The sequence below is a fragment of the Primulina huaijiensis genome, chromosome 1, assembly GCF_012295235.1.
Source record: "Primulina huaijiensis isolate GDHJ02 chromosome 1, ASM1229523v2, whole genome shotgun sequence".
In the NCBI taxonomy this organism is placed as follows: domain Eukaryota; kingdom Viridiplantae; phylum Streptophyta; class Magnoliopsida; order Lamiales; family Gesneriaceae; genus Primulina; species Primulina huaijiensis.
In genome coordinates, this window is record NC_133306.1 from 26,935,465 (window position 1) to 26,959,895 (window position 24,431).

At 36.8% G+C, this 24,431-nt stretch overlaps 2 protein-coding genes across 2 annotated transcripts; one reads left to right on the forward strand and one right to left on the reverse strand.

Moving 5' to 3' along the window:
- Window positions 1–7,795: 7,795 nt before the first annotated feature.
- On the reverse strand, window positions 7,796–16,394 carry LOC140991003 (uncharacterized). The gene is made up of 8 exons (XM_073460908.1): window positions 16,095–16,394; window positions 15,626–15,855; window positions 15,330–15,532; window positions 14,803–15,250; window positions 14,369–14,728; window positions 14,106–14,284; window positions 11,049–13,988; window positions 7,796–10,606 (listed from the first exon to the last, which is right to left on the reverse strand). Exons 2-8 carry the CDS (start codon window positions 15,825–15,827, stop codon window positions 8,015–8,017), a joined length of 6,924 nt encoding a protein of 2,307 aa, XP_073317009.1. The 5' UTR covers window positions 15,828–15,855; window positions 16,095–16,394; the 3' UTR covers window positions 7,796–8,014.
- Window positions 16,395–18,435: 2,041 nt separating this feature from the next.
- On the forward strand, window positions 18,436–21,786 carry LOC140991013 (ETHYLENE INSENSITIVE 3-like 3 protein). The gene is made up of 3 exons (XM_073460919.1): window positions 18,436–18,678; window positions 19,139–21,225; window positions 21,301–21,786. The coding sequence occupies exons 1-2, from the start codon at window positions 18,644–18,646 to the stop codon at window positions 21,204–21,206; spliced, it is 2,103 nt and encodes a 700-aa protein (XP_073317020.1). The 5' UTR covers window positions 18,436–18,643; the 3' UTR covers window positions 21,207–21,225; window positions 21,301–21,786.
- The last annotated feature ends 2,645 nt before the right edge of the window (window positions 21,787–24,431 follow it).

Below are 24,431 nucleotides of genomic sequence, written 5' to 3' on the forward strand. Positions count from 1 at the left end.
CACAAGAAAAGGCAAGAGCCATGATATTTTTGCGTCGACATCTCGACGACGGATTAAAATGTGAATATCTGATTGAAAAAGATCCCATGATTTTGTGGAAGGGATTAAAAGAAAGATTCGAACATATAAGGGAAGTTATACTTCCGACCGCCCGGGATGAATGGAATACGTTGAGATTCCAAGATTTTAAGAAAGTAAGTGATTACAATTCGGCGATGTATCGAATAATCTCGCAATTAAAATTTTGTGGACATGAGGTTACGGAATCGAAAATGCTTGAAAAAACATTTTTCACATTTCACGCATCAAATATAACTCTACAGCAACAATATAGAGTGCGTGGATTTGCGAGATATTATGAACTCATCGCCTGTCTTCTTGTGGCGGAAAAGAACAACGAGCTATTAATGAGAAATCATCAGTCCCGACCCACTGGATCAACAGCATTTCCAGAAGTAAATGCTGTAAGCAAAAATGAATTTAAACCTGGAAACCAAAATCAAAGTTACAGACAAGAGTTTGGTCGAGGACAAAATCGAGGTCGTGGTCGTGGACGTGGACGTGGAAGTGGTCGTGGTCGTGGACGCGGCCGTGGTTTTGAAAATAATCGAGATAGTTATTTCTATAACTCATCTCAAAAGAGCGTCCCAAACCATCCACTGAAAAGGCATCATGAGAATATGAGTGTTAATGAGAATCGCTCAAAAAGATTTGAAAGTTCTTGTTTCAGATGTGGTACTCCATGACATTGATCATGTATTTGTCGAGCCCCTGAGCACCTTTGTAAACTTTATAAAGAATCATTAAAGGGAAAAGAAAAGGAGACCAATTTTACTGAACACGATGAACCTTTGAATAATTAATCTCATTTTGATGCTGGAGATTTTCTGATTGATTTCTCAGACAATGATTAATTTGCTGGTAGAATAGATATGTAAAAAAATTTTATTTTTCCATGTACCTGTATGATGATATTTTATCGTGTGTTAAATTTTTAAATATGTATTGTATTGTATTTTATTTTTATAAATGTATTGTCAGTAATTTTATTTCATTGCATATTTTTTTTGAAGTTCAAATATGGAAAATGCTATTAACCAAGCTGAAGTTTGCATACCTGATAGTGGTACAACGCACACTATCCTCCGAGATAAAAGATATTTCTTGGAACTAAAACCAACAAAAACAATGGTGAATACAATATCAGGTCATGTAGACTTGATTAAAGGATGTGGTAAAACACAATTTTTGTTACCTAATGGTACAAAATTTTTGATCAATGATGCTTTATATTCACCACAATCGAAAAGAAATTTGTTGAGTTTTAATGATATATATTCCCATGGGTATGATACTCAAACAATGAATGAAGGGAATGAGAAATATATGTGTCTTACCACATATAAATCAGGAAAGAAATATGTGATTGAAAAACTACCAATGCTCCCTACTGGATTGCATTATACACATATACGTCCCATTGAATCAAACATGGTAATTGATAATTCTTCAATATTAACCAATTGGCATGATCGATTAGGACATCCTGGTTCAACAATGATGCGAAGAATTATAGAAAATACACATGGTCATCCATTGAAAGACCAGAAGATCTTTCAGAATAATAAGTTTCAATGTAAAGCATGTTCTCTTGGAAAACTTATTATAAGACCATCACCAGCCAAAATCCAAACTGAATCACCAATGTTTCTTGAACGTATTCAGGGTGATATTTGTGGACCAATCCATCCACCATGTGGACCATTCAGATACTTTATGGTATTGATTGATGCCTCCAGCAGATGGTCACATGTATGTTTATTGTCAACTCGAAATGTTGCATTTGCAAGATTACTTGCTCAAATAATAAAATTGAGGAATCAATTTCCCGATTATACAATCAAGAAAATTAGACTTGATAATGCTGGTGAATTTACTTCCCAGACTTTCAATGATTATTGTATGTCTATGGGAATCATTGTTGAGCATCCTGTTGCTCATGTACATACTCAAAATGGATTGGCTGAATCATTGATTAAACGTCTGCAAATGATTGCTAGACCAATGATTATGAAAACAAAGCTCCCTATTTCTATATGGGGACATGCAATTTTACATGCTGCTTCATTAATTCGCATCAGACCAAGTGCATATCATAAATACTCCCCATTGCAGCTTGCATTTGGTAAAGAACCAGACATTTCTCATCTGAGAATTTTTGGATGTATGGTGTATGTGCCTATTGCACCACCTCAACGAAAGAAAATGGGACCTCAAAGAAAGATTGGAATTTATATTGGTTATGATAGTCCATCGATCATTCGATATCTTGAACCACAGACAGGCGACGTGTTCACAGCACGTTTTGCTGATTGTCATTTTAATGAGGAAATCTTCCCAATGTTAGGGGGAGAACAGAAACATACCGAAAAAGAAATTACATGGTATGTATCATCATTGTTACATCTGGATCCAAGAACAAAACAATGTGAAAAAGATGTACAGCAAATTGTGCACTTGCAAAGAATAGCAAATCAAATACCAGATGCATTTGCAGACACAAAAGGGGTAACTAAATCATATATACATGCTGCAAATGCCCCTGCTCGAATTGAAATTCCGAAGAAACAAATTGAAGATAGTCATGATGTCATTAAACGCCTGAAGCGTGGAAGGCCAGTTGGTTCCAAGGATAAAAATCCTCGAAAAAGAAAATTCATAGAGAAACACAATGATCACAAAATAGAGAATGATGTTCCTGAAGAAACACATAATGATCACAAAATAGAGAATGATGTTCCTGAAGAAACACATGATGATGAAAATGTTTTGTCAGAACCACAAACTGACGAGAATCATGAAATCTCTATCAATTATATTAATACTGGAAAAATATGGAACCGAAAAGATATAGAAGAAATTGATGATATATTTTCTTATAATGTGGCAATCGACATCATAAATGATAATGAAGATCATGAACCAAAATCTTTTGGTGAATGTAAAAATCGGCAAGATTGGATAAAATGAAAAGATGTCATCCAGGTTGAATTGGATTCGCTAAATAAACGTAATGTTTTTGGACCTATAGTCCTTACACCTGAAGGTGTAAAACCTGTTGGATACAAATGGGTTTTTATTCGAAAGCGAAATGAGAAAAATGAAATAGTAAGATATAAAGCTCGACTTGTTGCACAAGGTTTTTCTCAAAGGCCTGGAATTGATTATGAAGAAACGTATTCTCCCGTGATGGATGCAATTACGTTTCGGCATTTGATTAGCCTGACAGTATCTGAAAATTTAGAAATGCGTCTTATGGATGTTGTTACAGCTTATTTATATGGATCACTTGATAGCAATATATATATGAAAATCCCTGAAGGATTTAAGATGCCTGAAGCACAAAGTTCAAAACCCAGAGAATGTTATTCTGTGAAATTACAAAGATCATTATATGGGTTAAAGTAATCCGGTCGAATGTGGTATAATCGGCTAAGTGATCACTTGATGAAAAAGAGATATGTAAATAATTCAATATGCCCTTGTGTTTTCATTAAGAAAACAACATCCGGATGTGTAATTATTGCTGTATATGTTGATGATTTAAACATCATTGGAACAAATAATGAAATTTATGAAGTTGTGTCATATTTGAAGGAAGAATTTGAAATGAAGGATCTTGGAAAAATCAAGTATTGTCTGGGTTTACAAATTGAACAAAAAGAATGTGGAATATTTGTTTACCAGAAAAATTAAATAGAAAAGATCCTTAAACGTTTTAATATGGATAAATCAAATCCTTTAAGTACTCCAATGGTTGTTAGATCATTAAACATAGAAAAGGATCCATTCCGTCCATGTGAAGATGATTAAGATATTCTTGGTCCAGAAGTACCATATCTAAGTGTTATCGGTGCCCTTATGGAATCTTACAAATTGTACAAGCCCTGATATATCTTTTGCTGTAAATTTATTGACAAGATTTATCACATCTCCAACAAAGAGACACTGGAACGAAATTAAACATATATTCCGTTATCTACGAGGAACGACAGACTTGGGACTTTTGTATTCAAAAGATGCTAGTCCAAGTATAATTGGTTATGCCGATGCTGGATACTTATCTGATCCACACAAGGCACGTTCCCAAACTGGATATGTGTTTACTCGTGGAGGCACTGCAATTTCTTGGCGTTCACAAAAACAAACGCTCGTAACAACTTCATCAAATGATGCCGAGATTATTGCACTACATGAGGCAAGCCGTGAATGTGTGTGGTTAAAATCAATGACCCAACATATCCAAATCTCATGCGGATTACCATTCAACGAAAAGCCTGTGATACTATATGAAGATAATACTGCATGTGTTGCTCAAATGAAAGAAAGATACATAAAAAGCGACAGAACTAAGTATATTCCTCCTAAGTTCTTCGCATTCACCAAAGAGCTTGAGAAGAATAAATGTATTGATGTTCGTCACATTCAATCAAGTGAAAACTCATCAGATCTCTTCACAAAGACACTTCCTACGACAATATTCAGAAAGCACATATATAATATTCGGATGCGCAATCTACGAAATTTGTGAAGAATTGTTCGTATCAACATGAGGGGGAGTTTACGTGACTGCACTCTTTTTCCCTTACTATAGTTTTTATCCCAATAGGTTTTTCCTAGTAAGGTTTTTAATGAGGTAGTACAAAAACACGTAATGAAGACATCATCGTATCATGATCATCATCACAAGGGGGAGTGTTGAAAATTAATATTTAAAATGTGTATGTTGAATATTTGAATGTTGAAAATAATAGTTGTAAATATTGAAAATTAGTGTGTGATGATGTAGGTAATGATGATTTTATTTTTGGATTATTTGTAAAGATTTTCTATAAATAGATCTCTCATTTGTGAAGAAAATCACAATTGAGTTGAGAGAAAAATATTATAAAGTGTGTAGTGTGATAATTTTGAGAGTTTGAAATTTTTACTTTTTACCGTAAATTTTTACTTTTTCACAACACAAATCAAATTTATGCCCATTTCATTTCTCTCCCCCTGCCAAAAAATTGTACTTTTTTTAAAAAAATTATGGCAGGGGGACTTCACTGCACAGAAGGAATCCGCGTGTGGTCCGCAGGCAAGATCGCTCGTACTTTTTTTTTAAAAAAATCTGATCAAATCTAACGGTCAGAATTATATGGTCGTTTTAAAATTTTAAAAATAAAAAATTTAATAATAAATATTTTTTGAAAAATATACATAAGTGAATGAGATTATTTGGCCGTTGTAGATCAATGACCATGATCATATTATCCTTAAATTGTTTTTAAAAAATAAAAAAATCATTTAAAAAATTAAAAAATTGAAAAAAAATTAATTTTTTTTGTAAAAACATCAAGACAAAAACTTGTGTGAGACGGTCTCACGGATCGTATTTTGTGAGACGGATATCTTATTTGGGTAATACATGAAAAAATATTAATTTTTATGCTAAGAGTATTACTTTTTATTGTGAATATCGGTATGGTTGACCCGTCTCACAGATAAAGATTCGTGAGACCGTCTCACAAGAGACCTACTCAAACATCTAACTGCTAGTAACGATTATATTCTTTAATCTTCTATAAATTCACTTTATTATACCTTCAAAATTTCACAACTTGTTTCATTTCATTCTCAAAAAAATAAGATTTCTTCATCTTTGATTTCATTCGATACAAATACGAAAACGAATCCATTGAACAATGATGATCTCAATTCTTCTTCACCAAACTTTTCTCAAATCAATTCTCAATGGATAGGTCTTTTGCAATCTCAATACATCCACGAGCAAATGTTGAGCCATATGTTCAATCAAAATCAATTCTCCCAAAATCCAAACGAAATCCCTTCTCCTACTTTTGAAACACATACTCAAAATCAAAAAGAAAAAGTAAGAGGTTGTTGCTACCAGTTGGGGTGACTCCATCACAAGGAAACATTGGTTGAAGGACGAAGATGAACGTCATGCAAAAGTTGAGGAACGAATGGCAAAGAAGTACGAAATAGAGCTAAGGAAGCAGGAAATGAAGGAGAGGAAGCAAACAATGAAAGAGATGGAGCAAGAGAGAGCAAGAAAACCGGATCATAGAGAAAAATATTAACGATCCAAACATAAATGATGTACAACGTGAGTATTTTATGAAGATACAACAAAATTTTTTTGTAAAAGATTTGGACAATAATTTATTTAGTTATAGATAATTTGCTTTAATTATTTGTAATTTTTTTTAATTTCTTAATTCATGTATTTCTTAATTTCCTGTAATATATAAATTTTAATTATGTGTAATTTTAATTTCTTTTAATCATAAAATTTTATTTTGTGTGTAAATACTCATTTAATTAAATAAAAAAATTAATATTTCAACGTCATATCTATAACATTACCTCACTCTCGCAGAATCATGTGATGAAGTTATCATCGCTGACATCAAACATGCAATGAAGTTATCAACTTTATCATAGTAACATCCTCACACTATTGAACATGCTCTAATTAATGCTGCAATTGATGATCAAGGCAAAGGAATGAGTAGAAGTGGTCAAATTTCAAATTGGCTCATACAAGAAAAATTATTAAATCAAAGATATCAAAAGTTCGAAAGTAAGACATGCATATTATTAAATGGAGAATTATGCTATTTAGAAGCTCATATGGCACCACTCCATTTTTGTATCTGTGTTTCTAAACTGTTCTGATGCTGCCTTTATTAATGTATCTTCAGCCAGAGTCGGCTGAATCTCCGAACCAAGATACTCCTCATGCTGGAACTTGGGTTGGGAAGCATTAATCAAGGAGGAACTGTTCAGGTCTCTCTATAAATTTCTTGATGTTTTCCTCTGTTAGTGTTCTGTAGGCATCGGTGTTCGAACAATGGTGGGCATACAAGGAACATAGATCGGGCAACTTGTCTTAAACACACACCTTTCACTAATTTGATGCATTATGGATTCGCACCTGCTAGAGACTGACGGAACTGTGTAGGCCTCTCTATAAATTTCTTTTATTCTGCAAGCACAACATTAAACAAAAACACGTATAATTTTGTCCAAAACTAACATAACTCACTTTCATTCTTATTACTAATTAAGTACAAAACTCGCAATTATCAAATTCGGAATCCCTAAGCCACGCAAACTTATCTCCTGCAATATATTAATTAGTCAAGAAAAATCAGGTGCATTTGCACTGGGATACATGTGGATTGGAGAATATTGAATTACTGTCGATGAAATCAGGGGTCTCGAATTGCAAGACACAGTTCTTGGAATCAGCCAGCCCTCACAAGCCTGGGAACAATGTCCTGAATATGGTCTTGTCTGGTAGGGTTAATCTTACATCCCATTCCAAATGAAAGCCAAGTGGAAAAGAAAGAATCCGCACAATTTTATATTGGACTCTTGGTCAGCAATGCATTAAACATTTTGCCGAATATTCCAAACCCCGAAAGCGAGCTTCGTGCTGATATATACGACTTCGAAATCACATATAATATTAGTTTCAAAATAATTTACCATAATGTTTCATATAATAATTATAATCGTAAATAATCAACATGATTTCATACCCAGCCTTTTCTTTGCGGAGCAGCAAGGGCGTGGGTGATTCTTCAAACTTAGCAAAAATGCTAGTTGAAATCACAATGCTACAGGCATTATCCTCTCCCAGAAGATGCACTGCTGTTACTTAATACTGTATTCTATGATTGTTGCCCTCATATTGTGTTTATACGATGCCGGATGAAAGAAATTACAGGTCTTGTATCGGGAAATTAGTCGCACGTTGCTATACATTGTGGAAATTTCTCATTATTCATTTTCATTAGTTAGATTTTAGCTAAAGAAAACAAGGGACATTACAAGTTTCTTCTTTATGATGTAAAAACTTTCATTTTGTATCCCTTACTGAAAGCTCTGCAATTACATATCATGTGTGCCACAAATTCTAAAGAACCAAAACTGACCAATCTTAGTTGATAAACTCTCCCTTCATTGCCAGGGATAGAGCTCCCAGGCTACCTCTTGTTCCCACGGTCACTCCAGGCATGGCCACGGCTCTGCTTCCCACAAATCCGCCTTGCCCAACGACAATCTTTCCATACTTGACTTTACCCCCTTCACCCTCGTATATGTGCCCGAAGAGCAAAGCTTCTCTTTCCACAGAACCATATTCCTGAACTTCAACCAGTTCAGGATTTAACACAGCACCAATACTGTCCACATAAACACCTCTGTCCCAGGCAACTTTTGAACCTAATAGCTTCATCCATATTCCAAAGAAAAATGATCCAGTTGTCATTTCCATGTAATATTCCCCTACCAGTGTCCTTATTGCTTGCCAAGTAGTATCCATGAATATCCCTATGCTCCAAATTGGCTCGATTTCGCCTTCTTTCTTGTGCCCTACCAGAATCCATTTGGTCACAACACAAAGAAGTCCTGCTAGGATGCCTGAACATATCCAGAAGAATGGCAGCAACCATTGCATTTGTATTTTGCTGATCTTATTAAGGTAGAATATGCAATTCAGTGGAGCAAAGATTACCAAACCAATCAGAAAATAAGGGAGAAAAGTCTGTATAAATGGCTGACCAGACATCAGCCACAAAGTCACATACCAGGGCCTTGCCAGTGTCACTTCTTTGGCAACCTTTTTTTGCAGTGATGCTGCCATTGGACAGCCTGTGAGGTCAACTTTAACATCAGACTGATTCAAGAAAATCTTCCAAGCCTCAGGAAGAGGCTTTTTGTTTCTCAGATGTTGGCATATTGCATAAACTACTGAACGTCCATGATCCATTGATGCACTTTGATTGCATGACGAAGCATGGATTACATCCACTTCATTACATCTGAGATAAGGGTTAAACTCCAGCTCCTCTGATTCCTCTATGGTGAGCACTTGATCAACGGTAATCTCTCCCACGCCAAAGTGCGGAAACTCAGTTTCATCCCATGGCTTGGTGCAGTCAAGTGCTATCTCACGTGCCATTTCATCATCTGGGACTGGCCGGATCTGCAATTGAAGAACATAGCGTACTCTCTCTGGAGAATTTACACGCCTTTTGAAGTCATCGGCAAGGAAAAGTAAAGGACGCTTGTCATTCTCATCTCTTGGGATTGCTCCTGTTTCTGGTGGAAGTATACCCTTAGGCTCCACCTTTCCAGTGTCTTCACCAAACCTTGTATCAAAGGGCCTCAGCTTGAATTTCACATACATTTCTTGTCCATTGTTGAATCTGAACAACCTGCAGATGTTTGAATAATAATGAAGCACGGTATACGACTCTGTTTGCCTTAAGGATCCCCACATTGCATCTCGAATATGAGGAGCGTGCTTCACATGTTCTTCTCGTGCTGCTGCTCCACAGACAAGCCACGCGGCAAAGTCGCCGATAGTTCGTGCATGAAATGCATTCCCTGTCTTCAGGGTCAAATCTAACAGTGGTGACTTTTCTTTTGGATCATTTGAAAGGATTCTTATTGCTGCGCCACGAGGGTCAAGTCGTGCATCATCGTCTGAGCTTAAACAATTACTGTGGCGCATGATAATGGGGTAATCCTTTCCTCTGGAGAAGATTAGATGATCAGGCAGATTTGGTATTTGATCGTAGAACTTTATAAACCCCTTCCCAGCAGCACCAATCCGGTGGAAGTATCTTGAACCTACTTTGAGGGTTGATCCAGCAAAATTTGCTGCAAGATTTCCCAGGACTTTTTTATATTTCATGTCCATCTCCTCTATCCTATCATCGAAAGAGTGAATGGTGTTCTTGACCATGACTGGATTTGTAGAACCAACAAAAACACCACCTGTCCGAAGGACTGAATCCATTGGAGCCACTGAAAGTGCCCCGAGAATGACATCTTGCTCAAGGACAGAACCGGGTAGGATTAGGCCATGACTCCCTACAACTGAATTATCTTGTACGTTTATTTTTCCTGAAATGTACCCATTGGAGGCGTAATATCCGGGGATAATGCGGCTGAAATCCCCTAAATGTACACCATCAGCAAGTGAAATGAGTTCTGGGTCTGACACAGGATTGATGGCTCTAAGTGAACAATGTTTCCCAACTTTAGAACCCATACAGCGCAAGTAGGAACAAAAAGCTTCTGTTCCAGAAAGAAACTTCGCAAATCTTAGGTGGCAAGCAGTCACAATCCGGTGGAGAAACCACTTTCTGATGGGTGTTATTTGCATATCTCGATGTCCTGATATGCATGATTTCAGAAAGCAGGTAAAGAAACTGAGGATGAGGCCATAAGTTGTGTAAGCCATGGCTATGGAGATGGCAAAAATGGTTGGGCTTGAGTAGACCCCATCAAATGTCACTGTATAAGCGACAATGGTATAAGGAAACCAGTGAAACGCTCCAGATAAACAGAAAAATGAAAAGTGATGAGGTGTTGGAGGCTTTTGTAGTATCCAGAGGTAGATGAAATAAGATATGGCAGCTGATAAGCTGCTAAGAAAGCCAATTGCGTAGATGCCAAATAAGTGAAAGATGGGTGCATAATTCTCTGGCCTTTGGCTAGCGAGTTGTTGTACCATTTCACCCTGTCGTCAATGAGAAGATAAAGAAAGTCAGTTTTCTCTAAATCTAAAACACATTAACCCACTAGTAATTCAAGTATAATTTAGATTTCAAGTTTCAAGTAAATAATTGTTATCTGCTATTAGAAGTGGGAGCAAAAGACTGAAACTGATAGACAATGAGTGTGATACAGAAGTGCGACGGCTGTTCTGTTATTGCATCTACTTTCTAAGACATTCTCTTGTGGTTGGCAAACTAGAGAATTAACAAGCGATCTTTTATTCCAAGTTAACATCTCATCAGATTTATTTTTGGACTAATATAATGAGATCGTATTTCGAAATTTGGCATAAAATTGAACTGCGGTTCTATATATGTTCATTTATTTATGTTAAAAAATGGATGAAAATGCAACCTACATTCTACAGCAGAACTAACTAAGAAAATATGCTTGTTGAGACTAACCTTTCTGATATTTTCTCCATTGCAGTTTCCTCCTCTAGAACCCAATGCAGGTATTTCATCTCCATCTTCCACCACCACGCCTTTTTGAAGACAAGCATATGGGCCCACCGCAGATCTTGAACCAATTTTGATCGGATTTAAACTCAATATTCCATTTTTCACTTCATGACTCTGAAGCAACGCGCCTTCTGCAATTATTGCTGCTTCCCCAATTGAAACTAAAAATGGGTCAGTGATGTCTGTGGTGTCAATTAATGCAGAGGATGCAACTTTGGCTCCTAGCATCCTAAACCAGTAATTCATGAACACGGTGCCTCTCAGATGAACTGCTAGAACTTTTGAAGAGACCTCTTGAACCTTATACAGTGTCCACCACTTGACGAATTCAGCTGACCAGATTGAAATCTCTGGATCTAATGCATAGTTTGGCTGCAGAAATGGAGTGCCAAGAAACGCTATGCAGATGCATGTGGAGAAAATGCATAGCATCCAAGAAAGAGGAGCGCATACCAAAGGAAGGAAGTAACCGAAGAGAGTATTGAGCTGCATCTGTGTGTGGCTTGTGGACATCCAGCGTGTAAATTTGGAAATGGATATGTATGCAGGAAATAATATCAAGAAGGTAACATATGCAAGTCCTACAAGTTGCATCAACCAAATTGCCAGCTTAGTAGACAAAGAAGGCTCGATAACTGTTGTTGTTGCTTTTGACTTCATCTTTGTAGAATGCAGCAGTTCAGGGGCTGATTGAGAATGGGACTTCTTTAAAAGATTTTCGGCAAAGTTTGCCAAGTCATTAATGCAGGTGGCTGTAAAAATGTCAATTGCACCAACAGGCACTCCTAGAAAATCTGAAAGCTTTTGAGCTGCACGAACCACACCAATGGAATCAACCCCATATGATACAAGACTTTCAGACGTGGAGATGTTGGCAATAGAAATTCCAGTCATTTGAGAGAGCAGCTCCAACAAAAAATTTCTTATGTCCGTCTTGGTAATACTTGAATGTGTCAAAGGGTGAGCATTTTTGCCTTGAGGAGCTGCTGCACTAATCCCAATCTGGGGCTGTGACTTTTCTCCAGTAGTTAGTTGACCAACAATATCCAGAGTTCCATCAGCATACCTTTTAAGACATTCAAATCGCTTGATTTTTCCTGATGTCGTCTTGCTAATGGTCTTAGGTTTGATCAGAACGACGGATGCAACCACTATCCCATGTTCCTCTGCAACACAGGTCTGAATCTGTTTGATAACTTCATTAGGAATTGACTTAACATCGCGTACCTCTGCAATTACCACCAATCCAACTTGATCAAAAATTTCAATGACTGATATTCCTTTTGACGAAAGAATATCCTTTGGGACACCAATTGCAGCGCAACAGCCTGGGCGTAGAAGTTCACACGAGGTTTCAACTGTTTTCTCAACATCTGAGCAATATATGTTCTTCCCTGCAATTATCACAAGATCTTTGATTCGACCTGTGATGAATAATTTTCCATCTATAATTCGCCCCAAATCTCCAGTCTTTGTGTATTTTTTTCCAGTATCATTCAACTCATTTCTGAATGTCTTTTGGCTCAACTCCTCCATTCCCCAGTACCCAACTCCAGCACTAGGACTACTAATCCAGACCTCCCCTTCTTTTTCAAAATTTTCTTGTTCCTTGCCTGTTTCTGGATCAACAATTTTAATATGAACACCAGGATCAGCATCAGCATCTGGATTAACGTATCCGCAACACACCCTATCTTGCCAATCGACCATAATCTCTTTACCTTCTCCATATGCACTACATACATATACACAGTTCTCTGCTAATCCATAACCTGGAGCCATTACTTCTTGAGACAATCCAAAAGGTTGTGTAAATTCAAGAAATTTTCTCATCGTTGTTGCTCTGATTGGTTCAGCAGCAACCATGAGAAAAACCATGGAAGACAAATCAAATTGTTGTGTTTTGTTGGCCTCTAACCTACGAACAAGGAGTTCGAAGGAGAAATTGGGGCCGGCACTATGAGTAGCATGATAGGTGGTTATAGTTTGCAACCACAAGAGAGGATTCCTTATGAATGTTAGAGGAGAAAACAGAACTGCGGATCCACCACTTACCATACTTGTAAAAAGTCCCCCGATCAGTCCCATATCATGATACTGAGGCAGCCAACTTACAAGCACTGTATTTGATGTGCTTTTGTATTTTCTTCGCATCATCTTTACATTGTGAATTAGCCCACCATGAGTTATCATGACGCCTTTGGCCTCACCTGTTGAACCTGATGTATATTGCAATAAGCACAAGTCATGTGTTGAAGGTTCGTATAGCTCAACTGTATGACTGCAAGGATCGGAAATTTTGGATTTTTTCACCCAAGAATCTGTATGCAACCAGGGAAGATCAGGCCAGCATGGAGATGATTTACTCTTCCCTTTTAGCAATAGAATATTTCGAGCAGAAGCGGCCTTCACGGTGATGTGGTAATTGACTGTTGATAGAATGGCAACTGCATTGCATGCTTTTGTGATGTTAGAAACATGAAGAAGTGCTTGTCCGCCCGTTTGAGATGGATCAGGAGGAATTGCAGGAACTGGTATGACTCCTGCTCTCAGACACCCGAAGAAGGCGTCAACGAAGTCTAGACCTGGGAGATAGACCAAGAGAACCCTATCACCCGTCTTGATGATTGGGTTACGGCTTATCAACAGTTTCTTGGAGATTTCCGTAGCATTGGAGTTAAGTTCTTTATATGTTCTCTGTGCTACAACCAATCCCTTTTCATTGATCCAAGTATATAGCGCCTTGCTCTGAGTGACACTGTGAGTTCCCCAATATTGCAGGTAGGCATCAAGCGAGGAAAGAGATGGAAACTTGACACCAGGCGACTCATCCAATTGCTTGGGAACTAGCCCCCCATGTTTTGGTTTCAGTGTCAATAATCTCTGTAGCAACATACCATGAAGTTATCAAAAAGATCTTTTTTTTTTGCAACAAATAATGTAATGAAATCGATGCTGAAACTATTATTTTCCAATAAAACGTGATTCAAGGATCATTACCTTTACGTAGGGGTAGCTTTGTTCCAGATTGTTATTCGAGAAATGCTTGCGGACTAGCTCGAAGGCATAACTGGAGTTCCTCTCTGTCAGCTCAAATGCCATGAGCCCGCCAATGTAGTAAGTATTTTGCTGACCTTGCAGTAGAAACTCTAACTTATCGTAAAACCCGTCCTTCATCTCTGTTTTCACAAAATTAAAACCAATCATTACAACTGTTCTGGGAATGCCTATTAACGTTTAATCTTTTGGTGAGTTAAGCATACCTTCACTGCTGACATGAGGAAAGTACTTGAATTTCCGCTGTAAAATTATTTCCTCTATTTCGCCTCCAATTCGTTTAGCTGCATCAATAGCTAGCTCCGCCACCCTGGTTCCCTGGATATCTGCCGAGTTCCCGTAGGACCAGAACAGGAAAATATTCGTGTCCCCATAAAATCTCTGCATCGCTACAGGGTTTCCTATTGAAGCAGGATCTTCCATGAACTTGTCGAAGTAATAAAAACCCTTTGGAATGTGCTCCAATCCTTTTATCTTCAAGACAGTGGTGTAGTAGTCAACAGTTTGAACTTTACTAAACAACTCTTTTTCTAGCTCGCTGAAATCCATATGATCTTTGGTAGTTTCTGCGCAGAGGAAATAGTTAGATGAATGGGAGGAAACTATTCGAATGCTTTTTGTCTTATTTGACTAAGCAAACCTGATTTATTCTGGGAAGGTGATCTGTAAGTATTTCCACTGTTGAAGGGAAAAGAACCAGAGACAATCATTTTATCAAAATCCATGACTTGCACTTCTTTGTTTTCAGTTAAAATTTCAACTTTGATGCCAGATGAATCCCGGTTAACCGATTGAACTAGTGCGTTGCAGTGGTATTTTACGGGCAGGCGTTCACTCAGCTTCTTCCAAAGACTTGTGTAACCTCCCTTGAACCGCCGGATTTTTCCGGCCATTGAAGTCCTAGTGAACTCGTGAATGTATGCATAAGGCATGTCTTCAACAAATCCGTATCCAGATGCAGTGTATCCGTATGTTACTGACTTGGGAACGTATTGAAAGCCTTGAGCCTTTAGATATTCAGGAGCCAAATCTGGAGCAATGTTACTCACTGCATGGACTCCAATTCGACCAGATGCCTTAGCTTTATCCTGCAGAAACAAAACTTCAATCAAAATGGTCCGGTGTCAGATTAAAATATGTGCATATCATGTTTCCTGATTTGCCAACCTGGAGTTTCAGAGTAAGAGAGATTACAGATACGTAATCCTCCACTAACTTCATTTCTTTGAGAGCTCCGGTTGTATAATCAATAAGGGCAAATTTATGAGTGTCCATTTCCTCTGTTTCAGCCCCAACCTCTCCAGCTAAGTGGAAGATTGAAGGAGCACTATTTGCAGCAAGGACCTGACCTCCCAGATCATATATTCTTCCTGTAATAAGACATTAAATTCACACATATTCAAGTCATGAACATATTCACTCGCAAACTTTTGCTGTCACAAAGATTTTCTTGCTTTATTCACCTTCGATTTCAACTGATTCACACATGCCACCTGGTGACTGATGTTTCTCTATTACTGTTACATCAGAGTATCCCAGTTTACAGAGTGCATAAGCAGCAGAGAGCCCGCTTGGTCCAGCTCCAACTATGGCAATCCTCGTCTTTGGAGGAAAGCTCGGGTGTAGCTTCGAGAATTGGTCATCAATCACCGATCCTCCGTCCATTATCTCCAATGGCCGGTTTTCTGCAAGTCTGTAAAATCTTGTCAAATTAGCTAAAAAGCATAATATAACATGAATACATGATCATTACAAAGAATGCATGCAATAGCGTACAGGGACAGATCCAATGGAACTAAGAGGCCAAAACTTCAAGTTTATAAATTATTATACATAAAATTTCCATATTTTCTCGATTTGGTGGCCTCCCATTGGAAGGTTGATCTTGCATGCAGAAACAAAATGATGTAGAATATGTGAAAACTGGCAGACCTGGTGTTTTGAAGTGGGAAAAGGGTATTATGTTTTATGAATTTAATCTGAATTTGTGGTATGTACAGTGCCTTTACTTGGCCGCGGGTATTGAGAGAAACATGCAGCAATATATATCGCGTTTATATAGCATTCGGAGTGAGCTACAAGCTGGTGTGGCTAAAAGACACGCTATCTTCTTCTCTACCCTTGGGTGGACAAATTCCAAGTACCCATACGTGTCTGAATATTTCCAATTTATCGTTTATTCCAAAAGAGTCCCCGTGATTGAGGGTAGTACAGGTATTCCCTGTTTGCTTCTCGTCTGATGATAATGAATTCAAATTTTTTTTTAGAGTAAGGACAATTTTTGTTTATGGTTGGAAATATAAAAAAAAATATGTAGCATGAAAATTAATAATGGGAATTTGTTTCCTTTGAAAAGGTAAACTCTTCCTAGATAGAAAAAGACAACGTGTGACAATGCTGTTTTTTTTTTTTTTTTTTCCCCCGTCGACCTATCCATTGAATTGAAAAGATCAAATCTTTACACAGCACATCGGATTTGACTTAATTGGTAACCGTCTAGACTTTGTTCCCAAAGAAAATATAAATAGATATTCCAAGTCTATGATCTACATAAAATTTACCGTACTCTTGCTTAGTTAGATAACAGAATAAACTTTCTTTCTAGAAGGTGATATCTGAGTTATTAATGTACTATTAATCGTTCCTTTGGATATTTCAATCATAGATAATAAATAATAAGATGCTGGAACATTTGAATATGGATATTCCCAAAACCCTAACCATTCTGCCGTGTGATGTTAATTTTGACGGGGCATATCCTGTATTAGATTCAGCATTTTGATGAATCCAATCTGGTAATTTAAAATAGTAGCGGTCTTCTTGTCTTTGTAGCTTAGTATTTTCCTTGGGTCCCAAACATTTTTTTTAAAATTTTTTAAAAAAATAGTAAAATAAATATTGGCAAAGATTATTTGCTTTTTGTTTAACTACACACACTACTACAGTAATTGTATGATTGTATCTATGCTGTGGCTATAATAAGTAAATTCTCATTTATATATATAAAAATATAATCTCATTCGCATGAATGAATGTTTCACAAATTAATTTAATTGAAAATAATTTTAATATATTATATCATATGTGCAACAGTAAAATTTTAAAATTTAACACATACAACTAACTACAACAAAATTTGAGTTAAAAAATTAAATAAATTTAGTAAATCTTGTATCAAACCAGCTGGATCGGTGAATTTATGGTATAAGTTACGTTTGGTATACCAAATGAGCCAGCCACGTTGAATTCAAATTAATTTCAAACCTTCCTATTACATTTATTTCAAAAAAATGACATGTGTTCGTTAAAATTAAAAACGTAATGTTACATGTTGTATTATGCCATTCTAACATATATACATATGTGAGAGTCAATTTTTTAAATTTTCTCAAAAAATTTCCGTAAACCAATTAAATTACATTCTCACAATTTATAATTCCTGTCTATCAACTATTGTTATTTATTTATTTATTTATTTATTAATTAAGAGACAGTGATTGCCGTCAATACTTAATTTCTCTTAATTGCATAAAAAATCTGGCGATTTTGATATTCTAAAACGCTAACTACTTGACATTATTCGAGTCATTCTTATTTAATATGACGTTTTTACTTGAAATCTATCTAATAATCATATGTTATCTCAATCCAGATTTTTTTTTAAAAAAAAAATCCAAAATATATCAGGAACCAAAATGAATGGGGTAGGTTCATACTGATACAAGTTAAACATTTCGTTTTATCTTTAATATTACTTGCTATGAACATCCTTGCTTTGAAAGAGCTCTAACTAAACAAGAATTTTTGACTCCATATATTCCTGGGCTATCTTGTAATTGGACTTGGGCTTAACTAATTTTAATGAATATTGTTGGGCTTCACCAACGAGATGGTCATATTTTTCCTTCAAATTTTTTAATCGATCGCCACGTGGCAGCCAAGCAGATTCCCATGCAAGTCCATTGTATCTGGACGTTTTCAATTTAACTAACTTAAAAGGACGAATATAATATAGTATAGATAATAAACAGTATTTGTGGAGACTTATTATAAAATTATTGTTTTTGGCGACAATGCTCTGGTTTTGATTGTGAATCTTGGAATAACTATATATTTAAAATTTTTTTTTTTATTAGAATTGTCTCCACATTATTCATGAGATTAATTGTCTCCGAATTTATAATTTATTCATCCGATAAATTTGAAAAATAATAAAATCAAGATTTGACTTAATGCAGCCGTCTCCTCGAAATGCAACTCGCTTCTTCCATTTTGGGTTTTGCTTGGAACAAAAAATGTCGCTCTACACCGCATTCATTTCTTATATATGTTTTTTTTTTTATATTTCATTTTGTCGTTTGTTTTTAATCATTTTCATCACCATGTAATTAAGGATACCCAGCTTTGATTTAATTCCTCTGTTCCAAGACCCCAAATTCTCGACTGGGTTTTGTGGGAATATATTAGAGATCATTTTTCTTATGGCTGTCATTGAAGATATCGGCGTGGATATCAGGTCTGATTGATTGATTTTCTTCGCAGAACCGTTCTCTCTGTTCAATTCCGTATCTTTTTTATTTTTTCCCCGGGAAGTAATTTAGTACAAGCTTATAAAATAAATGATCTGGGTTTGCATCAATTCTGTCAAAGTGTAAAAATTCCTGCTGTAGAGAGATGATGATTCAGTCATTTATTGTTTTGACTTAATAAAAATTTTCATTTTTACTGATTTCTATAATATTTTTCGGTTCGTATTTTTTTTTCTTGAAAATTCACGATCGAATATATGTTAAATCTCATCAGTTTGGTATTATAGGTATTAATATCCGTTCTCTTTTCTCGTTTAAAAAAAATTGATGGTGGATTTGTTTATTACTGAATTAATCATGGAAGGAAGATTTGTGCTGAAGTTTAATGTGTATTCTTATGTTATTGACTGTTCCTGTTCAAATTTATGGGGATACATTGTGAAACAGTTCGGATATCGAGGTTCATGACATACGAGCCGCTGTTAACATGGATGAGAAAGATGTTAGCGATGAAGAGATTGATGAAGAAGAATTGGAGAAGCGAATATGGAAGGACCGAGTCAGGCTCAAAAGGATTAAGGAAAGACAGAAGCTTGAGTTACAGCAAGCTGCAGAGAAGCAGAAGGCGAAGTCCTCCACGGATCAGGCACGCAGAAAGAAGATGGCTCGCGCTCAAGATGGCATTTTGAAATACATGTTGAAGCTCACAGAAGTCTGCAATGCTCGTGGATTTGTGTATGGCATTATTCCGGATAAAGGCAAGCCAGTTAGTGGTGCATCAGAAAATGTTAGAGCGTGGTGGAAAGAAAAGGTGAAATTTGACAAGAACGGCCCTGCGGCCATTGCTAAGCATGAGGCCGACTGCCTTTCCAGAGAAGATGGGGGTGGTGGTCAAAATGGTAATTCACAAAGAGTCCTTCAAGATTTGCAAGATGCCACACTTGGATCTCTTTTATCTGCCTTGATGCAACATTGCAATCCGCCACAGCGTAAGTATCCACTCGAGAAGGGCGTCCCTCCACCTTGGTGGCCGACGGGGAATGAGGAATGGTGGATTAGACTGGGATTACCTAAGGGCCAGGCTCCTTTGTATAAGAAGCCTCATGATCTGAAGAAGATATGGAAAGTTGGGGTGCTGACTGCTGTTATAAAGCATATGTCACCCAATATCACAAGGATAAGGAGGCTAGTTAGGCAGTCCAAGTGTTTACAGGATAAGATGACTGCTAAAGAGAGCTCAATATGGCTAGGTGTTTTGATCAGGGAGGAGTCTTTTGTCCAGCATCCAAGTAGTGACAATGGATCATCTAGCATAAGTGAGGCACCTTCCAAAGATCGTGCAAGTAAGAAAAAACCTTCTGTTGATAGTGACAGTGATTATGATGTCGACGATGTTGATGGCATGGGATCCGTTTCTTCTAAAGATGTTAGGAGAAATGAATCTACAGATAGATTACCTTTTGAGCCTCCTGTTCGTGTTACACCTCAACCTGGCAATAAACAGCATGCAGGGGAACGATCCCGGAAAAGAAAAAACCCAAAATCCAGCTTTGTTAACCAACTGGGAGTACCTTCTGTTAACGAAAATCCACGAAAAAGAAAAAGCACAAAATCAGGCTTTGCTGAACAACTGACAGTGCCATCTCCCAGTGAGCATCAACATGAGGATCTTGATGGCATGGTGATGAACAGAAACCACAATGAGTCACTATCTGGTTTATTGATCAGTGAGAGGCAGCCAGAAAATGGTGGAACAACCATGAGGCCTCATGAGGACAATGCTCAGGACAATGCCTGCTTAGAAGCACCTGATATTAACTTATTCTACTCATTTTCTTCTTCAAGTGCTGCCTCCATAAGGAGCGTGCCTTCTGATAATGAACCCTTACCTTATCCATCGGCTCAGAGTGCTGACCTTGAAACTCATGCAGCTCATATTTTTCCCGCATCTCAAAATTCTCAGTTACAAAGCAGACCTCAACTTGTTGAGTTACATGAAAAAACACAAAATTCTGTGTCGAATACTGAATCCCAAGATGCAGGGTTGAATCATGGTCTCCAAAATCCTATTTGGCATCCAGGACCGCAAGATTCAACTGTTCCTCAAAATTCCCAGCTGCATGATGTATCGACTGGTTACTTGTATCATCCATCAATAACAGTTGGATCAAGGCATCAAGGACAGATGTCTGACCCAGCATTCAGTGAGGTGCGATACAGACCAAAGGATTCTGGCTTCCCTTTACCAGTGTTGCCTAGGAACGGAAATGATATTTCTGGAGAAGGTTTCCCAAGGTTGATGCCAGACGCGTTTCCAAACGATCCAGATAGGCATGTGGACACACAGTTTACTTCTCTCAATAGCTTGTCATCTGAGTTAGCAGCGTACAGTCCATTTAATCTTCCCTTTGATGGCACAAGTTCGTTAGATACTGTTGATTTCGACTTTCTTGTCGATGATAATTCAGCAGATGACAGTAACTTCGCTGAATTGATGAAGTACTTTGCTTCATAAATGGCAATAGGATTCGCATGTGAGTCATCTAATAAAATAAATTTGCATAGCTCCGCTCATGTATTTATGATCTTATAATTCTCTGTCATTGCAGTTTTCCAGGGACGGGAAAGAGTTGCTAAAATTGAGGCACTTTTTCTTCTCTGCCGGGTGCTTTCTCGGCTCGCTATTTTGTGGAATGCTCTGACCGTAAATTATGAAATAATGTGTCCTCATCTTCTTCTTCACTTGGCTATTCAGCTGTTAGAAATAACATTTTAATCATTCTTTGGGTTGTATTTGGCCAAAATGCCGACATTTTGGAGACTACTGACTGTTACTTGTAAATGAGTGTTCCTCGATTGTCAAAAGCCAAAGGGGCGTTCTTTGATTGTATAAATTCAAAGTGAAGCATGTGCTCTCAACTTTTCAATCATTTGCAAATTTACTGATACTTTTTCCTGCTGTATAACAACCTCAAGTGACCGCAAGAGCTTTACTGATCCTTGGTCGTTGTTAAATGTTTTATCTTGTGTTTTTTATGTACTAATGATAGCATTATGGATCTTTCCGTTCACGTATGGAAAACAAGTCAAAAGAAGTACTCGGTGATTGAAGTACCCCATAAATGTTTGCGATTGTGCGGCTGATGAAGAGGAGGAAAACCACCTCTTTGCTCAAGTTTTTTGCTGATCGATTCGGCGTATTCAATGCATTTTTTAATGCTAGTGGAGGGTATAGCAATGCTTGCTGGTGCACCACATGGTTGAAACTTCTGCACATGAAAATTGAAACCATGCTCTGGATGAGTTTTGGCTGCCGGCTTTCCCAGGGCGGCTGCAGCACTTTTCCATATCAAACTGGATATGCGAGTAAAAACTCAACTTGGAAAACCAAACAAACGATCCGCGCGATCAAATAAATCAAATTCATTTCTTCTCGTAAACAATTTATTTAATCTAATAAGAACCTATGTTAACAAGAGATTATGTCATTTTTCATTATAGCGACGTAATTGTTGAATACAAACTAGTATAACCGAGTGCAATCCCAAGATAAATAAGAAATGATGGATATTTTGAAATTAGTTATTACAGTTAGCCCATAACAACTCAACTTTATTTTTATTTTTTTTAAAAAAAAAACTATCAATCAATGTTTATTTTAATTAAACAGATATTGACAATGATTTCTATTACTTTACCTTCTTATGTAATAAATAATAATATATAATATAAACTTATACAATTTGAAATAAGTTCTAACTGATCATAAAACCTTTATTTTTTAAAGTTGTAAACAATCTAAAAAATTGTGAAGTATTATTTAAAACGTTAAATTTAATCAAAATATTATATAAATAATTTCGAAAGTTGGACAGTTTAAAACTTGAAACAAATCACTACCCAAATAGAAAAATGATGTGAGCACATCAACCTACACATATATAGCACATCAAACCGAAAGCATACGAAACACAGACAAAAAGCATAAATTCTCTTTAAGGTTTGTTTCTCCACTAAAAACAGGCACACCAGACTTTAGAAGTGCATGTACACATCAAACTCACAATCTTGTCGAATAACAAGAGGCAAACAAATCAACTGTAGACTACTGATCTAAATTATCTATCTACATCTGTCTCGTGATGTCATTCCAAAGATCATCCATGCTGTAGAGAGATGGTCCAAAAGAATCCATTAATGTGCAAGGAGTTGAATCGTTGAGAAGATGGCAATCTCCGCAGGATGCATCTGCTGGTTTAGGGTCTACCAAGAGGCTCTCGCTGGCGTTTTCCTGCGGATTCTCTATATATACTTGCCCAACGTTGTCCGAAGTACTTCCAAAAAAATAATAGAGCGGTCCATCAAGATTTTGGCTCTGACCGTATTCTAGAGTTGCTGGAAAATTCTGTTGTTGTTGCACCAAAAGATCAACGTTATCATGTCCAATCTTCATACGCTTGTTTGACGTTGCCTGCAGGTTCTCACTTTTGAAACACTTGTTGGTTTCTTGTTCTTTAATTTGACAAGAAATTGTAGCATCTTCCTTTGTAGACAGACGGGAATTCATATAAATACGACACAAAACACAGCTGTCTAACTGCAAAAGTTAGGAACAAACAAAAAATTTAATATACATATATATATATATGTATATATATTAAAAGATGAATTGAAACATTAATTTTTTAAATTACCAGCATGTCATTAGCGTCATTGTGTTGTTTTGAAGTTGGCTGATCAACCACGTACTCGTGCATCAGCCAATTAGTTTTCTTTTCTTTTGGGGGTTTTCCTTCGTAAAACGCTAAAGATCGCTTGTATCCAATACAAACGTTGTTACGATCATATACACATTTATCAGCTCCGGTTGCCTTCCAGTAGCCGTTACCAGTTGTTCGGTCCGGTCGCTTTCCATTTAAATACTTTCGATCTCTTGTGGTGAAGAAGTACCATTCGTTGGAGCGGCCTAAACTCGGATATGCCCCTGCAAATATGTGTCAATTATAATTATTGAAACATAAAAAACATAACGCTGGATGAGTCGCCAAGCTAGCAAGGAAAATTAAAACTTAATCTTGAAACACAAATATAATTAACCCATGCTTCAAAACAATTATAAGAATTTCCCCTTTACAAAACATTTTTTCGAAGAACAAGCTGTCACAAAAAAGTATAACAATATTAATTTGAGGATTAACGTAAAATAATTAACATATGAGACAATTTTCATATGATTAACATGATGCATGTACCAATAAACGCAGCCAACAAGAGTCTCGAGTTCAATCCGATATTCATATATGATTGAGGGAACCGATATCACGTACCAGTTAATTCATGTGGACTGTTCTTGTAAAGGTTGATGCTGGGGATAAATTCGTATTTAATGGGCTCTTTATTGATCTTCTTGTTCAGGTAGTGAATGAGTTCTTCGTCTTTGGGGTCGAAGTAAACACCCGGTTTGATATCAGGTACAACACTCCGATCTTCTTCCTCATTTATGATCAGATTACGGTGGTTGGCGAAATCCAACTTGTCCTCAAACTCCATGACAAGCGATCAGAGGGATCTTAAAATTACTCGCTTCACTAACACCAAGTTAATTTTTTAGTAAAACTAATTAAGATCAAGCTTGTATAGCTATATTTAATGATGAGAGCTCTGCAGTATTTTGAATTCTGTAGGTACGTATGATCATAAGTAATTTAACAGTTCATTCACATATGTGTATATATATATA